This window comes from Bos grunniens, chromosome 6 (assembly GCF_055505025.1).
Source record: "Bos grunniens cultivar Pamir isolate PY7600 chromosome 6, Bosgru_T2T1.0, whole genome shotgun sequence".
Taxonomy (NCBI): domain Eukaryota; kingdom Metazoa; phylum Chordata; class Mammalia; order Artiodactyla; family Bovidae; genus Bos; species Bos grunniens.
Genome location: NC_141170.1, coordinates 91,415,737 through 91,435,886, shown reverse-complemented (window position 1 = coordinate 91,435,886; position 20,150 = coordinate 91,415,737). Strand labels below are relative to the sequence as shown.

The 20,150-nt window shown below is 40.0% G+C and overlaps 1 protein-coding gene and 1 long non-coding RNA gene across 10 annotated transcripts in view; one reads left to right on the top strand and one right to left on the bottom strand.

Annotated features, from left to right (window-relative positions):
• The window catches only part of STPG2 (sperm tail PG-rich repeat containing 2), a 630,294-nt gene extending 624,930 nt beyond the window's left edge, over positions 1-5,364 (top strand). For all 3 annotated transcript variants that reach the window (XM_086406656.1, XM_086406661.1, XM_086406654.1), the window contains one exon: positions 5,171-5,364. In XM_086406656.1, the coding sequence (XP_086262782.1) occupies positions 5,171-5,181 (11 nt within the window). In that variant the 3' untranslated portion in view covers positions 5,182-5,364. The remainder of the gene's footprint in view (positions 1-5,170) is intronic.
• LOC147370991 (uncharacterized) overlaps positions 1-20,150 on the bottom strand; it is a 148,829-nt gene that overhangs the window by 78,814 nt on the left and 49,865 nt on the right. Inside the window, exon 3 of one of the 7 annotated variants that reach the window (XR_015165685.1) lies at positions 18,843-19,760. The exons of the other annotated variants lie outside the window; for them this stretch is intronic. This is a non-coding gene — a long non-coding RNA (uncharacterized LOC147370991). Of the gene's footprint in view, positions 1-18,842; positions 19,761-20,150 lie in introns of those variants that run through there. 7 annotated transcript variants of the gene reach the window in all.

The window sequence follows — 20,150 nt, the reverse complement described above, 5'->3', positions numbered from 1 at the left end:
ACTTGTTGTCTTCAAAGCTATATATTTACATCCCGTTTCTAAAGATTGCTTATATTCATGGGCTGAAGGAGTAATTTGGCTTCCCTTGTGGCTCAGATGGTAAAGAGTCCACCTGCCATGCAGGAGACCTGGGTTCAATCCCTGGGTCGGGAAGATCCCCTAGAGGAGGGAATGGCAGTCCACTGCAGTATACTTGCCTGGAGAATCCCATGGACAGAGAAGACTGGTGGGCTACAGTCCATGGGGTCTCATAGACTCAGACACGACTGAGCTACTAACACACACACACACACACACACACACACACACACGGAGTAATTAAGAGATTATAGTTGAGTAAAGTCTACATGCTTATAGAAATAAGTGCTAATCTTATAGCTTTATAAGCTATAATCTTTAATAGCTAAAAGTAGAGCTATTATATTTTCAGTTTTATAAAGCATGCTTCTCATTTACCTTTGAAGCCACAATTGAAGTTTCCTTAATGAGGTGAAGGTGGCCAGCTTTATTTGAATTAACTTATCTTTTTTAATACAAAGTAATCTAAAAATTAAGGTCATGCTTAAGTAAGTTATTGTGAGATTACATCTCTTGACATTTATGTTTTGTTGACCAAATTGTACAATCAAGCAAGTTTGCATTTAGACAAATCAGTTCAGCTCAGTTGCTCAGTCCTGTCTGACTCTTTGCGATCCCATGGACTGCAGAATGTCAGGCTTCCCTGTCCATCACCAACTCCTGGAGCTCACTCAAACTCATGTCCATTGAGTCAGTGATGCCATCCAACCATCTCATCCTCTGTCGTTCCCTTCTCCTCCTGCCATCAATCTTTCCCAGCATCAGGGTCTTTTCTAATGAGTCAGTTCTTCACATCAGGTGGCCAACGTATTGGATTTTCCACTATATAATAATGACTGTGACAGTGCTTTTGACTTTGATTTGGGGGAGGGGCTGGGTGTGAACAATTTGATATTATTGTATTCCAGAATTCTTTTTTACGTCAGTATCCATACTGCCAATTAGCATTATATTTCAAGAACTAAGATAATATTAATTGCTGGGGAATTAGATTCTAAGCAGAAAGTTATTTAAGTAATAAAATATACAGTTTAATATATCATTAGATGACTTACTGGTCAGTAGATCTAATTCATATAGATTCATCCAAGTTTATTCCTGCTACATTATAGACCACAGACTATTGCCCATGATGGTAGCCACTAACCATGTGTGAATATTAAGCACGTGAAATGTGGCTATTTCAATATGAAATGAGCTGCAAGTCTGAATGCACACCAGATTTTGAAGACTTAATTTGACAAAAAATATAAAATATCTGATTAAAAATATTTTATATGTTGAAAGAATATTAAGATATATTTTTAAAAATATTACATTATGCTTATTTTAGTGTTTATTTTTACCTGTTTAATATGATCATAGGCTCATGTTAGATTTCTATTGTACAGTGCTGATCTAGAACATCCATATTTAGGAATAATGAAATTCTCAGTAAATTATGTTGAAAAACAAAGTCTGCAATAATGTTTCATTTTCAATTCCATTTCACACATTATACTTCTGCTTCTGTTATATGTTTTGTTATTACTGGGAGCAATAGCCCATTAAATTTACTCATAATCATTATTAGTTATTAATATGCAGTATTTCCTCTAAAATGCAAAGATTTAAAAGCTATTTCATTTAAAACTAGTGCCTTACCATTTATGCTCTAATTGTCATATTTTCAATTCGATATCTATTTTGACCCCAAAGGGGTTGTTCTTATTATCATTTCTTGAGTCATATTCATTTAAATTTACCCTTATCTGTTGCATTGCTCTCCATTCTTTCTTTTCTATGTTTCTCTTTGGGATCATTATTCTTCTATCTGATGAACTCCTTTTAATGTACACATTCATGCAGATTTGCTGTTGATGAGTCATTTCAGTTTTTGTCTGGAAACATTTTTATTTCATCTTTATTTTTGAGGAATATTTTTCCTGGATAAAAGTTGCTGGTTCACACATATTTTCTTTCAGCACTTGAAAGATTTCATTGTATTATCTTCTGCATGCTTTTTATGAAATGTTTTTTCTTTTAATATAGTATGTCTTTTATTTATCTGACTACTTTTACAAATTTTCTTTATGCATTTTAAAAAATGGATTTTAATCTAATACACCTAGGGTTTTTTTTTCACTCCGCTACAATCCTCCTTGGTATTTGCTAAAGTTCTGAATTGTGTGGATTGACGCCCTTTAATCAGTTGTGGGAAATTCTCAGGTATTATCTGTTAAAATATTCCTTTTATCACATTTTATAACCTTCTCTCTCTTCTTATTCTGAAACTAGTTACAGATATTAAATCATTTTACTGTATGTCATGTCTTGGATTTCTTTTCTATATTAGAGACCTTTTTTCTGTCTGTACTTCAGTCTGTATATTTTCTAACAATCTCTCTTCTAGATCGCTAGTCATCTCTTCAATAGTCTAATCTGCAGTTAAACACATCTGTTGCATTCTTAATGTCAATTATATTTTTAATTCTATGATTTCCATTCGGTTATTATTTATAAATTTCAATTATATGGTGAGATTCTTCATCTTACCAACAATTTGTTAAGCATTTTACTCTTCATTAAGCTCATAATACATGAAAGTGAATCCAACTCTGATTCACCTTTGGATCTGCTTATATTGTTTATTTTCTTAGTTCCTGTCTTTTAATTCTATTTCCTGGCATGCCTAATAAGTTTGATCAAGTTTTGGTTATAGCTTGTGAAAAATTATAGAGATAATTTGATTTTTTTTTTTCATATTATCTTCCAAACAGAATATCTTTCTGTTTTCTCTCAGGCACCTTAAATATGGGGCAAATAATTTTTTTTGTAGTGTGAGATTTTGTTTGTTTAGGACTGAGATTCCCATTTTTGTGAAAATTAATCTAATTCTCATCATCCATATTCCTAGGGTTTAACCTTTCTGTGATCCTAAGAGGAATTCAGTAATAATCACTGGAGATCCTCCTCCAGTGTTTTTTCCTCCATCCTGTGAAATTACCAAAGAGTGTATAGCTGCCCAGATCTTTACCTGCGACTTCTGACTTTATTTCTTAGACCTCAACCCTCCAGCAAATAAAATTTAATAATGGCTTGAGGGGGAAAAAATGACAATGCCATACTTTCATCTTCTCTTTTCTTTGAACTTTCGTCCCCTCAAGTCCTGCCATCTCGGACCTGAAGTAAACATTTGTTGCTATAAAACCTAAGAAGCCTAAAATCTCAGCATAGATTTCTGTCTACTTTCAGGCTGTCTTCTTAGCCTTAGGTAAGAGTCCTCCAAGGCAATATAATGCTCGCCTCGGTGTTGTCTCCTCCACACCCTGCTCACCATGTTCCAGGCCCTTAAGACATGCTGCCTCTGTCACTCTCTATTCTCCTGATTTAGATAGAAGCAAAAATAAATTCCCTAATTTTTCTCAGAGACTTGGTTTACATCAAGTGACTCTGCCATACCTAAAATTCTTCCTTTAGTTTGCCAAGTTCTTTGCCTTTTACCACTCAAACAGGTCTTGAAATCGTATGTCTTTGCTGAACATTTATACCTAAAAAGAATATTTCCTAGACATGTAACTATATGCTCATCATCCTACTAAAATTATACATTATTTTTAAGGACCTATATTTCTCAACTTCCTTGTATATTTATTTCCCAGAAGATTATTATTGTCACATTGTAAACTAAAAGAACATGTTAAGGTTATATGTTTAGTTATTTAATTATTTTATACTTGGTGTCACAAAATAAGTTCCTCAAAACTGTTTTCATGTCCCAGATATGCCTGCCTAATCCCAAACCCTTTGTGCAATAAACCTGCAGAAGATAAAGCAGTCTAGTCCTTGTTCAAGATTACCATTACAGATGAACAGAAAGACTTTTCTGTTTAAGTATATCTTTTTGGTTTAAGTATACTCCTACCATTATTACCACCAGAGAACCTCAGGAAAAAAAGACATCAGAGTTGCATTCAGAATTATTCTGCATTTCAGAAAACTTGAGAGTCATTTAGAGGCCCTTTCCTTCAGTTAACTTTCAGGAAAGACAATTGTATTTCATAATTAGAGAGGAGTTTAATGCTTGGGTGAGCCACTACACTAACTCTAAAGAAAAATGAGTGAGTTAACATGTTCATGTATCAGCTCCACACATGTCTGGGTGAAGGGGAAGCAAGCTAGACAATAGTAGAAAATGTTGGATGATTGAAAATTAGGAAAGAATCACCAATTGGATACCAAATAGCAAGGGTCATATCACCAGAACAAAGTCTCTGGACTTCATAGGTTTACCTTGGGTCAAATAACCACATTTTGTTCAATTGTTCCTGGTCATGATGGAAATGAACATAAAATGTTTTTGACATGCACAGCTGAGCGACTTCATTTTCACTTTTCACTTTCATGCACTGGAGAAGGAAATGGCAACCCACTCCAGTGTTCTTGCCTGGAGAATCCCAGGGACGGGGGAGCCTGGTGGGCTGCCGTCTATGGGGTTGCACAGAGTCGGACACGACTGAAGTGACTTAGCAGCAGCAGCAGCACAAAGCCTCATATACATGAAACTTAGTGAAAAAAATGATATATCCTAAGATGAAATGTAGTACAGTTTCTTATGTGCCACAAGTGCATTAGAAAACCAATTATAAAGGATCTTCATTCCCTAAATATTCATCAGTGAATAAATCAGTATATCAAATTACATTTTGAAAGTTGTAGCAGCTTATTTAGTTGCATCTTCTGTTCTATTAGTTGCTATTTCATCTCATTAAATTATTATGATATAACATCTAAACAGGTGCAAGTATAATATGTATTTTAATATATATTTTCAACTGGCCTGAGTCTCCAGCAGAGTCATTAGGACAATACAAAAGCTAGGATTTTGATATGAGAACTACTTGGTATCAGCCATAGTTAGTTAACTTGGTTTACAGGAAGGACCAGGGTGTGGGGTGGAGAGGTGGGGAAGAGAAGGTATTTTGTGATATTTTTGTATCTTTTTAAATTTGAGGTACTGTAACTAGAGGAGTGATCTGAGAGAATATTTTGGCTTAGGTTGAGAAGTACAATAGAGACATCACTTACTGAAACAGCCTTTCTTTTCCCACAGATATATTCTAAAGGTATTTTTAATATAAAGGTAAGCTGACATTCTTTCACAAAGAAGTAATTCCATTTTGATGATGTCATCCATCAGCTGCTCAAAGAAACATAATTGCTCTTCTAACCTCAAGAAATAGAAAAATCTGTTCTTACAGGACATTTAATTTTGTATATTTTCCTCAAAAAATTCCTATTACAAAAGCAATGTGTGTATTTGTTGCATTCTTTCTGAATATATATTACTACTACTTTCGTATAACGGAGAAGGCAATGGCACCCCACTCCAGTACTCTTGCCTCGAGAATCCCATGGACGGAGGAGCCTGGTAGGCTATAGACCATGGGGTCACTAAGAGTCGGACACGACTGAGCGACTTCACTTTCACTTTTCACTTTCATGCGTTGGAGAAGGAAATGGCAACCCACTCCAGTGTTCTTGCCTGGAGAATCCCAGGGACGGGGGAGCCTGGTGGGCTGCCGTCTATGGGGTCGCACAGAGTCGGATACGACTGACACAACTTAGCAGCAGACTTTCGTATAAAATACAATGCTGGATAAATACATCTAATGAAAAGCCTTTCTTCTTTACTGTACAGAATCTCATTCTATGACCAGAAAATGCAATTATTTTCCAAATACTCAGTTCAGTCACTCAGTCATGTCTGGCTCCTTCCAAATACTAGGCATGCTGAAACAAAGTAAATGATGTTCTCATGTGTGTTATCTACTTATTTCCTTATAATACATACATAGAAATATGGAGAATAAAAATCATAAAAGGAATATTCAGTATGCTTTACATTTTGTAAATGTTATGTCCAAACAAGAGAGTAAGGAAAAAGTGACTGAATTGTGGCAACACAATTTAATTTCAGTAGCCAACATATTTGGGGAAGATAAATATTATCTTACAAGCCTTTTGGGGTTAATGCTCTAACGTCATCTTGGAAAGCAATCAGAGATAAGGATTTGGATCAATCCCTCTTAAATTTTTTTTTTTTTTTTTGGTGGGGGGTCTGTTTCTCCCTTGAAATGGCAGAAACCAATACCACATTGTAAAGCAAATATTCTCCAATAAAAAATATTTTATTTGAAAAATGTGGACTTAGGCAGATAACCTAAAATTTAACCTAATTTCAAAAGATTTATGTCTGAAAATCTCTCTATATGTTCTGGTTTAAGAAAATTTTACCTAAAATATATCCACTAGCATACCTAATAGTACTCATCAAAGATTGGAACAATAAAACCCAGAATAAATGGTCTATGAATACTGGTTCTTCCATTGGATTGATGAATTTGGAAAACAGCACAAAGTTGATAATTGAATGGAAACCTTGAGCTCATGTCCTGGCTAGGTAACCCTAAGTGAATTACTTAATCACCTAGTTTTTTATTCTATGGCTGTAAAATAAAGCAGCTGGTGTGCCAGGTCAGTAATTTTCAAACACAGACACTGCTTCACAATTAGTAAATGAGTTGATAAAACAACACAGCTTCCCCATCTAACAACTCCCCAGCTCCTGTGGTCTGTATCCTGGAATGGAGCCCTGGAACCTCTATTGTCCTTTAGGTGTTCATGTGGTGAAGTTAAACTCTAGCTATATAATCTACAAGGTTTCTGTTATCCACATGGTGCTTTTTCAGCACTTATCATGTTATATGTCACGTGAACCACATAAAATATAATTCTGGTGCCAGAAAATTCAGGTGACTAGAGGCATTTGAAGCATTACATATGTCGTGATACCCTTGCATGTACTCTTTTAAGATAAAACTTACAGAATGATTTTTATCGACTGGATTAACTCTATACTTCTATATTACAAGATAAGAAAATTTGTTGATGAAAGAAAAACAGAAAAATGAAAATTTAGAATGTGGGAGAGAGTTACCAGTCACCGCTCTTAAAACAATCCTTACCTCTGTAATCCTAAATTCTTTAAAAGTTTTCTAGACCAGAACTAGCTGGAAAAACAAAACTAGTTGGAAAAGACTCTTACCCACCCTCCAACTAATCCTTTGCAACAATTTCAATTTCACCAAGTTTCTTATTTGTTTTAATTCGTTTTCCTCTGTTTCAGTTGAAAATAGCACTGTCAACATTAGGTTTTGTTGAGGAAACTCATCTCTTATTTGATGATTATAGAGCTTGTTTTGAGGAGGCAGGGTTTTTTGGGGTTTTTTTGTTTGTTTATTTAGGTATTTTAAAAATCATATCTCACCTTTAGAGTTACTGACAAATTTAATCTTTGCTTAATATGTTAATGTTTGGGATATTAAATGTTATTACAAAAGGGATCTTTTGTATACTTCTGTTAGATAGAATAGGAAAAAGGAGTCCAGAATGGTAGGGTAAAAGACAAAGGAGGGAAAAGCCCTGAAAATAGAACAAAGGAAGGTCCAAGGACACAAGTGAGAACCTCAGGTGAAACAAACAGCTCTCCTGGCTAGCCCACTTTACATACGAAAGGCTCAGGGGGAGGGGAAAAAACATGTAAAAAGTGGAGCCAAAACTGAACTGTGGGCTTCTCTTCTCTTCGCTTTGGGGTCAGCCAGCCCTCATCCCTTGAGGATGTATTTTCCTTTGCTTGCCAAATAAAACTGAGCTGTAATACCAATCAGTCCGTCGCTTCAAATTTTTGCTGCAGTGAGACAGAACTGGGGAAATTAAAAACTCCCCTGACATATATGGTGCCATTTCTCAGATTTAACCTGGCTGAAACAACGTTGGCTTGGCCCCCATGAGGCAAAGGCCAGGCACAGCAAAGTGCAGCTTGGCAAAAGTTCCCACAGTGGAAGCTGAATGCGAAGAAAACCTAGCACAGTGGAAATGACAAGAAGTCCAGTGTGCTGGAAACCAGGGCAGCAAACACAAACTTGGCAAAAACTGACGCACCTCAGTCTCAGATTCCAGAAGACCTCCAGCTGGGGTAGGAACTCCTCGCTCCTATGGCTGGAAGGACATATGACTAACAAAATCTTAATTCCTTTACAATCTCTTGTTTCCTCGAACCACCTGTGAGCAGGCGAGTGGCAGTGGGTACAACTGAGGGATCTGGCAGCGGCTACTTAGTAGCTGTTGCCCAAGGAGGTTGAAGTTCTTCTCTTCTTAACCTTCTTTGTGCCAAGGATCAGGCCAAAGAAAACTGTAAGTACAGGTCAGGTATTTAGCAGATTTTCTGGCAGGTTATGAAGGGGATTCCGAGTCATGTTTTTCCCACTGCTTTTTCCTCCTGTCCTTCAGCTCCTCTCTCCCAGGACTTGAACCCGGCCAAAACCCATGGTGCCTGGCTTCAGGGCCTAATGAAGCTCAGGCTGTTGATGTCTCATTGCAAAAATCAGTGAGAGACACAGTAATAGGTAACAGGTGGATTTGTTCGGATTTGGAGAGAGGCACAATCCAAAGAGTGTGGGCCATTACAGAGCAGAGTGCTGTGGCAATGGAATGCGGTATGGGTCATGGAATGCAGTGTGGTTAGTTTTCACTGGCTGGGTGATTTCATATGCTAATGAGTGGGAGGATCATTCCAACAATTGGGGAACCACCTATTCCTTGGTCTTTTGACAGTGCCTTGGAACTGTCCTGACACCTCTGGGTATGTTATTTAGCTTGCAGATTGAGAACCAAGGTTTAGGTGAAATTGACTTGTCTGTCATATTGGACCCAATAGATTTTAATCAGTTTATGTTATGTCTTTGGGCTATGTCATTTTCAAAGGGCTTCCCTGGTAGCTCAGACAGTAAAGCGTCTGCCTACAACATGTGAGACCTGGGTTCGATCCCTGGGTTGGGAAGATTCCTTGGAGAAGGAAATGGCAACCCACTCCAGTATTCATGCCTGGAAAATCCCATGGACCAAGGACCCTGGTGGGCTACAGTCCATGGGGTTGCAAAGAGTCAGACACGACTGAATGACTTCACTATTACTACTATTCTTTCAAAAGTTGTGCCCTCCGCTCTTCCCTCCTGTTTCATGCTCTTTTCCTGAGCCCGGTCCAGGCCCACAATGTTGGCTCTACAATCTTCTGGAGAGACAACCAGAAAATAGCTGGCCCTTTGGAGAGAAATACTGTATAACCCAATCCCTCTAGATATTCAGGTCTTCATCTTCCATGTTTCCTGCAACATGTGCAACAACAGCATCTCTCAGTGAACCTGCTAGGGTGGGTGACAGGCACACAAAGCCTGCTAGAAGTCCATCTGTTGGTGGTATCCTTTCAAGGGCAGTTGGGCTTCTAGGGATAATGTTTGCCACGTTGAGAGTTAGCCCCGTAGGCCATTTGGGCCCAAAACCTTACCACCCTTCTCTTAAAGTTATAAACATATCCCTGGATCAAATCTCCACTCCACTTTTATGGAACATATGGTTTGTTGCCTCTTATCAATTTGTTTTTAAGCCACTTACTAACTCCTGTAACCAGGACCCTGCCCCATTGTATGCAACATCACTCCACCACACTTTTCATTATTAAAAAACTCCTAATGCCCCAACAGGACCAAATAACCTGTTCCTTTGTCATTACTTCTGTTATTACCTAAAGTGGGTCTATGACAATGAGATGTTTACCACTGGAAAACCCCTTAGATATTCTTAAGGAGGACTAAGGGTGGTGACCGAGAGTGCCAGGCTGTGATGGTACAGGAGCAGCGGAGAGGAGCTACCCCATACCCGAGGGAGGAGCTACCCCACATCCAAGGAGCTGCGGCTGCACGACACAGGAGAGCCGAGAGGAGCTACTCCACATTCAAGGTCAGGAGGGGCAGTGGTGAGGAGATACCCTTCATCCAAGTTAAGGAGAGGCGGCTGCACTTTGCTGGAGCAGCTGTGAAGAGATACCCCACATCCAAGGTAAGATAAACCCAAGTAAGATGGTAGGTGTTGAGAGAGGGCATCAGAGGGCAGACATACTGAAATCATAATCACAGAAAACTAGTCAATCTAGTCACATGGACCACAGTCTTGTCTAACTCAATGAAACTAAGCCATGCCATGTGGGGCCACCCAAGATGGGTGGGTCATGGTGGAGAGGTCTGACAGAATGTGGTCCACTGGAGAAGGGAATGGAAAACCACTTCAGTATTCTTGCCTTGAGAACCCCATGAACAGTATGAAAAGGCAAAATGATAGGATACTGAAAGAGAAACTCCCCAGGTCAGTAGGTGCCCGATATGCTACTGGAGATCAGTGGAGAAATAACTCCAGAAAGAATGAAGGGATGGAGCCAAAGCAAAAACAATACCCAGTTGTGGGTGTGACTGGTGATAGAAACAAGGTCTGATGCTGTAAAGAGCAATATTGCATAGGAACCTGGAATGTTAGGTTCATGAATCAAGGCAAATTGGAAATTGTCAAACAGGAGATGGCAAGAATGAACATCAACATTCTAGGAATCAGTGAACTAAAATGGGTTAGAATGGGAGAATTTAACTCAGATGACCATTATATCTACTACTGTGGACAGGAATCCCTTAGAAGAAATGGAATAGTCGTCATGGTCAACAAAAGAGTCTGAAATGCAGTACTTGGATGCAATCTCAAAAATGACAGAATGATCTCTGTTCATTTCCAAGGCAAACCATTCAGTATCAGAGTAATCCAAGTCTATGCCCCAACCAGTCATGCTGAAGAAGCTGGAGTTCTATGAAGACGTAGAAGACCTTTTAGAACTAACAACCCAAAAAGATGTCCTTTTCATCATAGGGGACTGGAATGCAAAAGTAGAAAGTCAAGAAACATCTGGAGTAACAGGCAAATTTGGCCTTGGAGTACAGAATTAAGCAGGACAAAGGCTAATAGAGTTTTGCCAAGAGAGTGCACTGGTCATAGCAAACAACCTCTTCCAACAACACAAGAGAAGACGCTACACATGGACATCACCAGATGGTCAACACCGAAATCAGATTGATTATATTCTTTGCAGCCAAAGATGGAGAAGCTCTATACAGTCAGCAAAAACAAGACCAGGAGCTGACTGTGGCTCAGATCATGAACTCCTTATTGCCAAATTCAGACTTAAATTGAAGAAAGTAGGGAAAACCACTAGACTATTCAGGTAAGACTTAAGTAAAATCCCTTATGATTATACAGTGGAAGTGAGAAATAGATTTAAGGGACTAGATCTGATAGAGTGCCTGATGAACTATGGATGGAGGTTCGTGACATTGTACAGGAGACAGGGGTCAAGACCATCCCCATGGAAAAGAAATGCAAAAAAGCAAAATGGATGTCTGGGGAGGCCTTACAAATAGCTGTGAAAAAGAAGCAAAAAGCAAAGGAGAAAAGGAAAGATTTAAGCATCTAAATGTAGAGTGCCAAAGAATAGCAAAGAGAGATAAGAAAGCCTTCCTCAATGATCAATTCAAAGAAATAGAGGAAACAACAGAATGAGAAAGACTAGAGATCTCATAAAGAAAATTAGAGATACCCAGGGAACATTTCATGCAAAGATGGGCTCGATAAAGGGCAGAAATGGTATGGGCCTAACAGAAGCAGAAGATATTAAGAAGTGGCAAGAATACCCAGAACTGTACAAAAAAGATCTTCGCGATCAAGATAATCACGATGGTGTGATCAGTCACCTAGAGCCAGACATCCTGGACTGTGAAGTCAAGTGGGCCTTAGAAAGCATCACTATAAACAAAGCTAGTGGAGGTGATGGAATTCCAGTTGAGCTATTCCAAATCCTGAAAGATGATGCTGTGAAAGTACTGTACTCGATATGTCAGCAAATTTGGAAAACTCAGCAGTGGCCACAGGGCTGGAAAAGTTGTTTTCATTCCAATCCCAAAGAAAGGCAATGCCTTTAAAAGAATGCTCAAACTACCTCACAATTGCACTCATCTCACACGCTAGTAAAGTAATGCTCAAAATTCTCCAAGCCAGGCTTCAGCAGTATGTGAACCGTGAACTTCTTGATGTTCAAGCTGGTTTCAGAAAAGGCAGAGGAACCAAATTGCCAACATCCGCTGGATCATGGAAAAAGCAAGAGAGTTCCAGAAAAACATCTATTACTGCTTTATTGACTATGCCAAAGCCTTTGACTGTGTGGATCACAATAAACTGGAAAATTCTGAAAAAGATGGGAATACCAGACCACCTGAGCTGCCTCTTAAGAAACCTGTATGCAGGTCAAGAAGCAACAGTTAGAACTGGACATGGAACAACAGACTGGTTTCAAATAGGAAAAGGAGTATGTCAAGGCTGTATACTGTCACTCTGCTTATTTAACTTCTGTGCAGAGTACATCATGAGAAACACTGGGCTGGATGAAGCACAAGCTGGAATCAAAATTGCCAGCATAAATATCAATAACCTCAGATACGCAGATGACACCACCCTTATGGTAGAAAGTGAAGAGGAACTAAAAAGCCTCTTGATAAAAGTGAAAGAGGAGAGTGAAAAAGTTGGCTTAATGCTCAGCATTCAGAAAATTAAGATCATGGCCTCTGGTACCTTCATTTCATGGGAAATAGATGGCGAAACAGTGGAAACAGTGTCAGACTTTATTTTTCTGGGCTCCAAAATCACTGCAGGTGGTGATTGCAGCCATGAAATTAAAAGATGCTTACTCCTTGGAAGAAAAGTTATGACCAACCTAGATAGCATATTGAAAAGCAGAGACATTACTTTGCCAATAAAGATTTGTCTAGTCAAGGCTATGGTTTTACCAGTGGTCATGTATGGATGTGAGAGTTGGACTGTGAAGAAAGCTGAGCGCCGAAGAATTGATGCTTTTGATCTGTGCTGTTGGAGAAGACTCTTGAGAGTCCCTTGGACTGCAAGGAGATCCAACTGGTCCATTCTGAAGGAGATCAGTCCTGGGTGTTCTTTTCAAGCAATGATGCTAAAGCTGAAACTCCAGTACTTTGGCTACCTCATGCGAAGAGTTGACTCATTGTAAAAGACCCTGATGCTGGGAGGGATTGGGGGCAGGAGGAGAAGGGGACCACAGAGGATGAGATGGCTGGATGGCATCACTGACTCGATGGACCTGCATTGAGTGAACTCCGGAAGTTGGTGATGGACAGGGAGGCCTGGCACGCTACAATTCATGGGGTTGCAAATATTCGGGCATGACTGAGTGACTGAACTGAACTGAAGGGAGGAAAATCAGTGACTTACATTCCATCAGATTAATAAGTGGATAAGGCTTATGGCTTTTTCACCAGGTGTCCCAGTCTGAGGGCACAGGCTTGAATTTCGTTACATCATGATACTTATTCCCATCTGCAGTGGACAAACTGGCAATGAGTGAAGATTACAACCCTTTCATCCTACCCAGCATTGGTCATGCTGGAGACCTTGGAGGTGCCCAACTTCAGTCCAGGTGTTCCAGGAGGTCAACCTACCTCGAGCTGCCTAGAGATCTGGTTCTCAGAAGTTTGTCGTGGCTCAACCTGCCAGTCCAAGGGTCCCAGAAGTTCGACATGCCTTGACCTGCCCAGGGCCCCAATTCTCAGGAGGCTGACCTGCCTTAACCTGCCCAGGGATTCGATCTCCAGGAGGCTGTCATGCGTCAGCCTGCCTGGGGATCAGCACCCTGACCCAGGGATACTTGGCTCTCATGTTGCAACAGTAGTGGGTAGGATAAGCTTCAGAAAGATTCACCCCTAAGGAAGTCCACCCATGGAAATAGAAGGAAGCCTATTAGTTGTGGGACTGTGCCTGGTCTCAGCAATAACTCAGGAGCCCAATAAGAACCCCATTGCCTTTCTGGAAAGACTAAAAGAGGCCCTCCAAGAGTTTACCAATCTGGACTTAGGCTCTTACAATGGACAGGTGATTTTAATGGACAAATTCCTGTCCCAGTGTGCATCAGACATAGGGATAAAGTTACAACAGCTACAGCAGCAGGACCCTGATGCCTCTTTAGATGAGATGGTTCAGACAGCCACCAATACCTTTTATAATAGAGAAAAGGAGAGGGAGGCCAAGGCCCAGAAAAGGGAAAAAAGGAAAGAGAAAAGGCATAAAGCTGTTGGCCACTCTCCAGGGAAGCCCTATGGTAACCGTGAGTCCTTGAAGGACAAGGCACAAGGCAAATGCCTAATCTTAGACAAGCAGGACATTGGGCCAGAATGTCCAAACCATGACAAGTCTCTGAAAATGGCTTCCTACAATTGCCATCAGCTGGGACATTGGGCAGCACTCTGCCCTGGGGACCAAAGAGCCTCAAGGTCAAGAGCCAAGTCTTCCCACACAATGGTTCAACAGGACTGAAGTGGCCCGCTCCCAGCCAGCCTTCCTGTCACAGATAACCATCATGGGACTGGAGCCAAGGGTGCAACTGGATGTGGCAGGTAGGTCAGAGAATTTCTTGTTTGACAAAGGGACTACCTACTTTGTCCTGACCTCCTTCTCCAGAGCCTTCTCATCCCAAACCTGTACCATTTTGGTTGCTACAGGAAAACAATTACAAAAAGATTCACCTGAGCACTTCTTTGTTGCTGGGATGGACAACTTTTTTCCCACCAGTTTCTGGTGGTCCCTAGCATCCTCCCAATGCTAACCTCTATGCAGGTCAGGAAGCAACAGTTAGAACTGGACATGGAACAACAGACTGGTTCCAAATAGGAAAAGGAGTACATCAAGGCTGTATATTGTCACCCTGCTTATTAACTTATATGCAGAGTACATCATGAGAAATGCTGGGCTGGAAGAAGCACCAGCTGGAATCAAGATTGCCAGGAGAAATATCAATAACCTCAGATATGCAGATGACACCATCCTTATGGCAGAAAGTGAAGAGGAAGTAAAAGCCTCTTGATGAAAGTGCAAGAGGAGAGTGAAAAAGTTGGCTTAAAGCTCAACATTCAGAAAACGAAGATCATGGTATCTGGTCCCATCACTTCATGGGAAATAGATGTGGAAACAGTGTCAGACTTTATTTTTTGGGACTCCAAAATCACTGCAGGTGGTGATTGCAGCCATGAAATTAAAAGATGCTTACTCCTTGGAAGGAAAGTAATGACCAACCGAGATAGCGTATTAAAAAACAGAGATAATACTTTGCCAACAAAGGTCCGTTGTTGGGGGCCAGAGTGAGGTACTCCGCCCGTGGCAAAGGTCATGAGGAAGGAGGCTCGACATACGCAAAGGCGGGATCGAGCCTCAGGAGTCCCCCTGGAACTCCTCGAGCATCTACCCCCATAACCAGAGCCTGCCTACTTTACTACTTTGTGCTCTCACCTACACCTCTGACTTTATGGGGGGCTGTCCCCCACCACCTCTTTCGGAGAAGGAGTTAACCTAGAGCTCCAGTTAATAAAAACTCCTGGGCGTGATAAGAGTGTTTTAACCTACAAACTCCTCTGAAGGTTCTCTAGCCTGCCTGACAGGCTTGTCTGGCCACATGTGATTGCTCACAGCCTCCCAACCGTGAGAGGCACAAGATGCTTTAAACCTTCTAAAAACAGGTTCCTTAGAAAAGTTAGAAAACTATTAATATAAGTATAATGGGCTGATTAGAAATTGTATTGGTGAAGGGATTTTCATTTGTTGAGCCAATGTTTGTTGCTAAGTCTCCACATCCCCTGCCCTTACACACATTAATATAGAAAAAATAAGTATTAACCTTTGATATAAATCACATTAGACCTTAAGCTAAGTAAATTCTTTCCTTAACTAAAACCCACTATACCCTCACCCTATAGGAATGTAACTTTATTTGAGTGGCGTCTGTTTTAAGAATAATCACCCCTGGAGAAATAAGTGTCCTGGTTGACTGACCGCTGTCACAAGGAGAGGGTCATAAATTGTCAGCGGGCCCCCCTGGCCAGAAGATGATGTAACACCCCTAAGACCTCTGTATACATTTGTATGAAGCACCTGACTTTGATAAAAGTCAGGACTGCTGACCCTGCATGACTTTTGCATAACATCTCAGTGTATAAAAGTAGACCATGGAAAATAAAGAATTGGGATCAGTTTCTCGAAATACTGGTCTCCCCATGTCTCTCTCTCTCTCTCATTCTAGCTGAGTCTCCATCTGGAGCGTGGAACCCACCAAGCTTACTAATTTTGCCTGGGCTTCTAAGATCCGACCAGGGAGGCCTCAGTGTCTCCTCTCCTTCGGGAGAACAGAAGGACGCCTGTGGCCTACGTAAGTGGTGCAAGCTTCTTGTCTTGAAATTTTATTGGTCCCCCACGTAAACCAAGCTACTCAGCCTCTTTTCTCCACTGAATTTTCCTACTGAGCTATCCTCATTCTATTACTCCTTACATCTCTAATTAATATCTAATTGAAGCTATTGTATCCTGATCCTCGCCGACGCCGTCCCCGCTTCAAACTCCCTGGATCAGCCGAGGCTGGACCCCGGCAGTCCGTCTAGTCAAGGCTATGGTTTTTCCTGTGGTCGTGTATGGATGTGAGAGTTGGACTGTGAAGAAAGCTGAGCACTGCAGAATTGATGCTTTTGAACTGTGGTGTTGGAGAAGACTCTTGAGAGTCCCTTGGACTGCAAGGAGATCCAACCAGTCCATCCTAAAGGAGACCAGTCCTGGGTGTTCTTTGGAAAGACTGATGCTAAAGCTGAAACTCCAGTACTTTGGCTACCTCATGCGAAGAGTTGACTCATTGTAAAAGACCCTGATGCTGGGAGGGATTGGGGGCAGGAAGAGAAGGGGACGACAGAGGACGAGATGGCTGGATGGCATCACTGACTCGATGCATATGAGTTTGGGTGAAGTCCGGGAGTTGGTGATGGACAGGGAGGCCTGGTGTGCTGAGATTCATGGGTCGCAAAGAGTCGGACACGACTGAGTGACTGAACTGAACTGAACCCCTACAGTGTTCATTGCACTGTATGTATGCATGTATATGTATGTGTGTGTGTGTGTGTGTGTATATATATATTTAAAACATGACAGGGAAATGCAGATAGGTTGAAGGAAATGTGGCCATTAAAAATAATTTATATATATATGAAACTATATATATATATATAAAACAACATATATATGGAGACATAATACAGTTTAAACTAAGTTTTACCTATAAAACTCAAGATTTAAAAGGTTCTCTGATTTGTAAACTTATACTCAGAAATACTGAATATAATATTTATTTATGTAGGTTATGTGTGGTCTTTAATATTACTAATACCTAGAATTCTAATAAATGTCAAACACTAAGAGAATCTTAAGAGTCTTGTCTGTAGGTTTCTCTCTTGTATGTATTTATTGAATTTATAGTAAGCTAACTCTAAATTTTTAAAACTAATTCTTAAAATGACAAGGCATATGTTTCCTTTATGCTCTTTGGAAAGTAAAATACTTACTATAAAAGAAAGGATACAGAGATTTGAAGGACAGTTTTTGAGCCAATGATACTCAGTTGGAGATAAAATTTGAGTGATGGAGATTAATACAATGAAGAATATAATTTTCTGAACAATAAGAAAACCACATAAAAGAAGGTAACATCAAATCATGAGGAGGTACCAATTAATCTTTCACAAGCAGCTTTTATAATGACACAACCAATGATTAAAAAGAAGACTGAAGTCAAGAAAGAAAATTCAGGGCTCATGTCTTGATCAGGGCCCCCTCAGAACTAAATCTCATTATACATCTGGTCTAAAATCATATTTTGCTCTATTAAATAACAAATATTAAATAATAATGGCTATGGTGTCAAGAAAGTTTCATTGCTCATCTTCTGCTTAACATGACAGGGACGTTCAGATTTGTTGAAGGAAATGTGTCCATTAAAAATAATTTAAAAAATTTTAATTGATAGTATTTAAAAGGTTATACCTCAGCTATCTAGATAATTCAGATATCCACAATGATATATACTCTGTGGATTATGATTTTATCTTTCTGTGATGTAGGTCCTATTCATGAATTGTCTTCAGTTTACCTTGGTGGCTATACATACAATTTTCTCTACAATCAAAGATCTGAAGTAGGATTTAACATTATTCTTAGCAGATGATATCATGAGGGAGGCATAAATTCTTTACTGAAGCTTGTCTCTCTCCCTGTGGCTAAATGTATTAAATCTTACTGTTAAATGATTTGGAAAAAGAGAGACACTATTCCAAAAATACAAATTATCTCATTTTTAATTTAATCTTATAAACTGCTTTGAGGGTGAACAGGGATCTGTGTAACCTATAGGATTATGAAAGGTTTTTGCTGAGCCATGAAAGATGCCGGGATTCTTTCTTAGCCTCTGGAGGAGAGGAATTCAATCCTTCAATCTGGGGCCAGTGACAAGGCTTGATCACTCAAGAGCTTTTGTGTAATAAAGTTTTATTAAAGTGTAAAAAAGATAGAAAAAGCTTCTGACATAGACATCAGAAGGGTGCAGAAAGAGTGCCCACCTGCTAGTGTTTAGCCAGATTTTATATAGCTACCAAATGAAGAATTGATGCTTTTGAACTGTGGTGTTGGAGAAGACTCTTGAGAGTCCCTTGGACTGCAAGGAGATCCAACCAGTCCATTCTGAAGGAGATCAGCCCTGGGATTTCTTTGGAAGGACTGATGCTAAAGCTGAAACTCCAGGACTTTGGCCACCTCATGCGAAGAGTTGACTCATTGGAAAAGACTCTGATGCTGGGAGGGATTGGGGGCAGGAGGAAAAGGGGACGACAGAGGATGAGATGGCTGGATGGCATCACCGACTCGATGGACGTGAGTCTGAGTGAACTCCGGGAGTTGGTGATGGACAGAGAGGCCTGGCGTGCTGCGATTCATGGGGTCGCAAAGAGTCGGACAAGACTGAGCGACTGAACTAAACTGAACTGAACTGAACAGTCTGGAAATTAAAGGAAGGAAATGTCTCAAAACACAGAGACTGGCTCCAGCCCCTTTACCCACTACATGAATTTTGAGATAACATTGGCACAAAGTGAATTGTCCCAGGCCATAAAATGATTGACATGAATCTTGAAGAAAGGTGGGTTTCCAAGCAAACAGAGTCACATTAACATAGTTTAAGAGAATATTTTGCATGAGTAAAACATACTGGTTTGTCAAGTCAGTTCTGAGTCTTAGGCTAATGGACTTGAAGACAGAGTCTAGGGTAAATACATAGTTTTTTAACATAGCTTAAGGAAAACTTTCCATAAGAAAAACGCATTGGTTAGCTCAAGGTTTGAGAAAGGTTAAGTTCAGGTGGAACCAGGTGTCCTAATGGCAACACAGAATTTTAAAAGAAACCTCTTTTTAAATTTGTATACAAAAGGGGAAAATATCTAACATTTGTAGTTTGTTTCCTCCTGCCACTTAAGAGAGAGATAAAAAATGTCTGATACTTGCAGCCTATTTCCTCCGTTTGGAGACCCCTGGCCTTCCTGCCTGTTACCCACTCAATTATATGGAACGTGACATGTAAAACCATCTTCTTAGAGAACAGTTCGTTCTTGCCTAAATTTTTATTCTGGATGGAGGAGCCTGGAAAGCTGCAGTCCATGGGGTCACTGAGGGTCGGACACCACTGAGCGACTTCACTTTCACTTTCAGTTTCATGCATTGGAGAAGGAAATGGTGACCCACTCTAATGTTCTTGCCTGGAGAATCCCAGGGACGGGGGAGCCTGGTGGGAGGCCTTCTATGGAGTCGCACAGAGTCGGACACGAGTGAAGTGACTTAGCAGCAGCAGCAGAGACAAGGAAGTTGAATATAGCATTAATCAGAATTTTATGTCAGAATGATAATATATTGTATGCTGTTTGCTAACGGGTCGCGAAACCAATTTTTAAGCAAATAAAAGATTACTTTCCAGATCCTGTACCTGAAGCTGTTCATTCTCAACTAAAGTCATTCAATTAATATTCAAGGATAATTTTTCATGAATGTCAAATGAAACATAAGCTGCTGATCCTGTAACAAGTTAACTACCAATCGTAACTTTAGTGTATTGAATCTCTGTTGTACTCAGCAATAAAAATGCTTTAAATTTCCTGTATCAATTGAAAAGTTCTTGTTCTATTATAGTCATTCTCCATGTAACTGGTGGTATAAATTCACAGAATTAC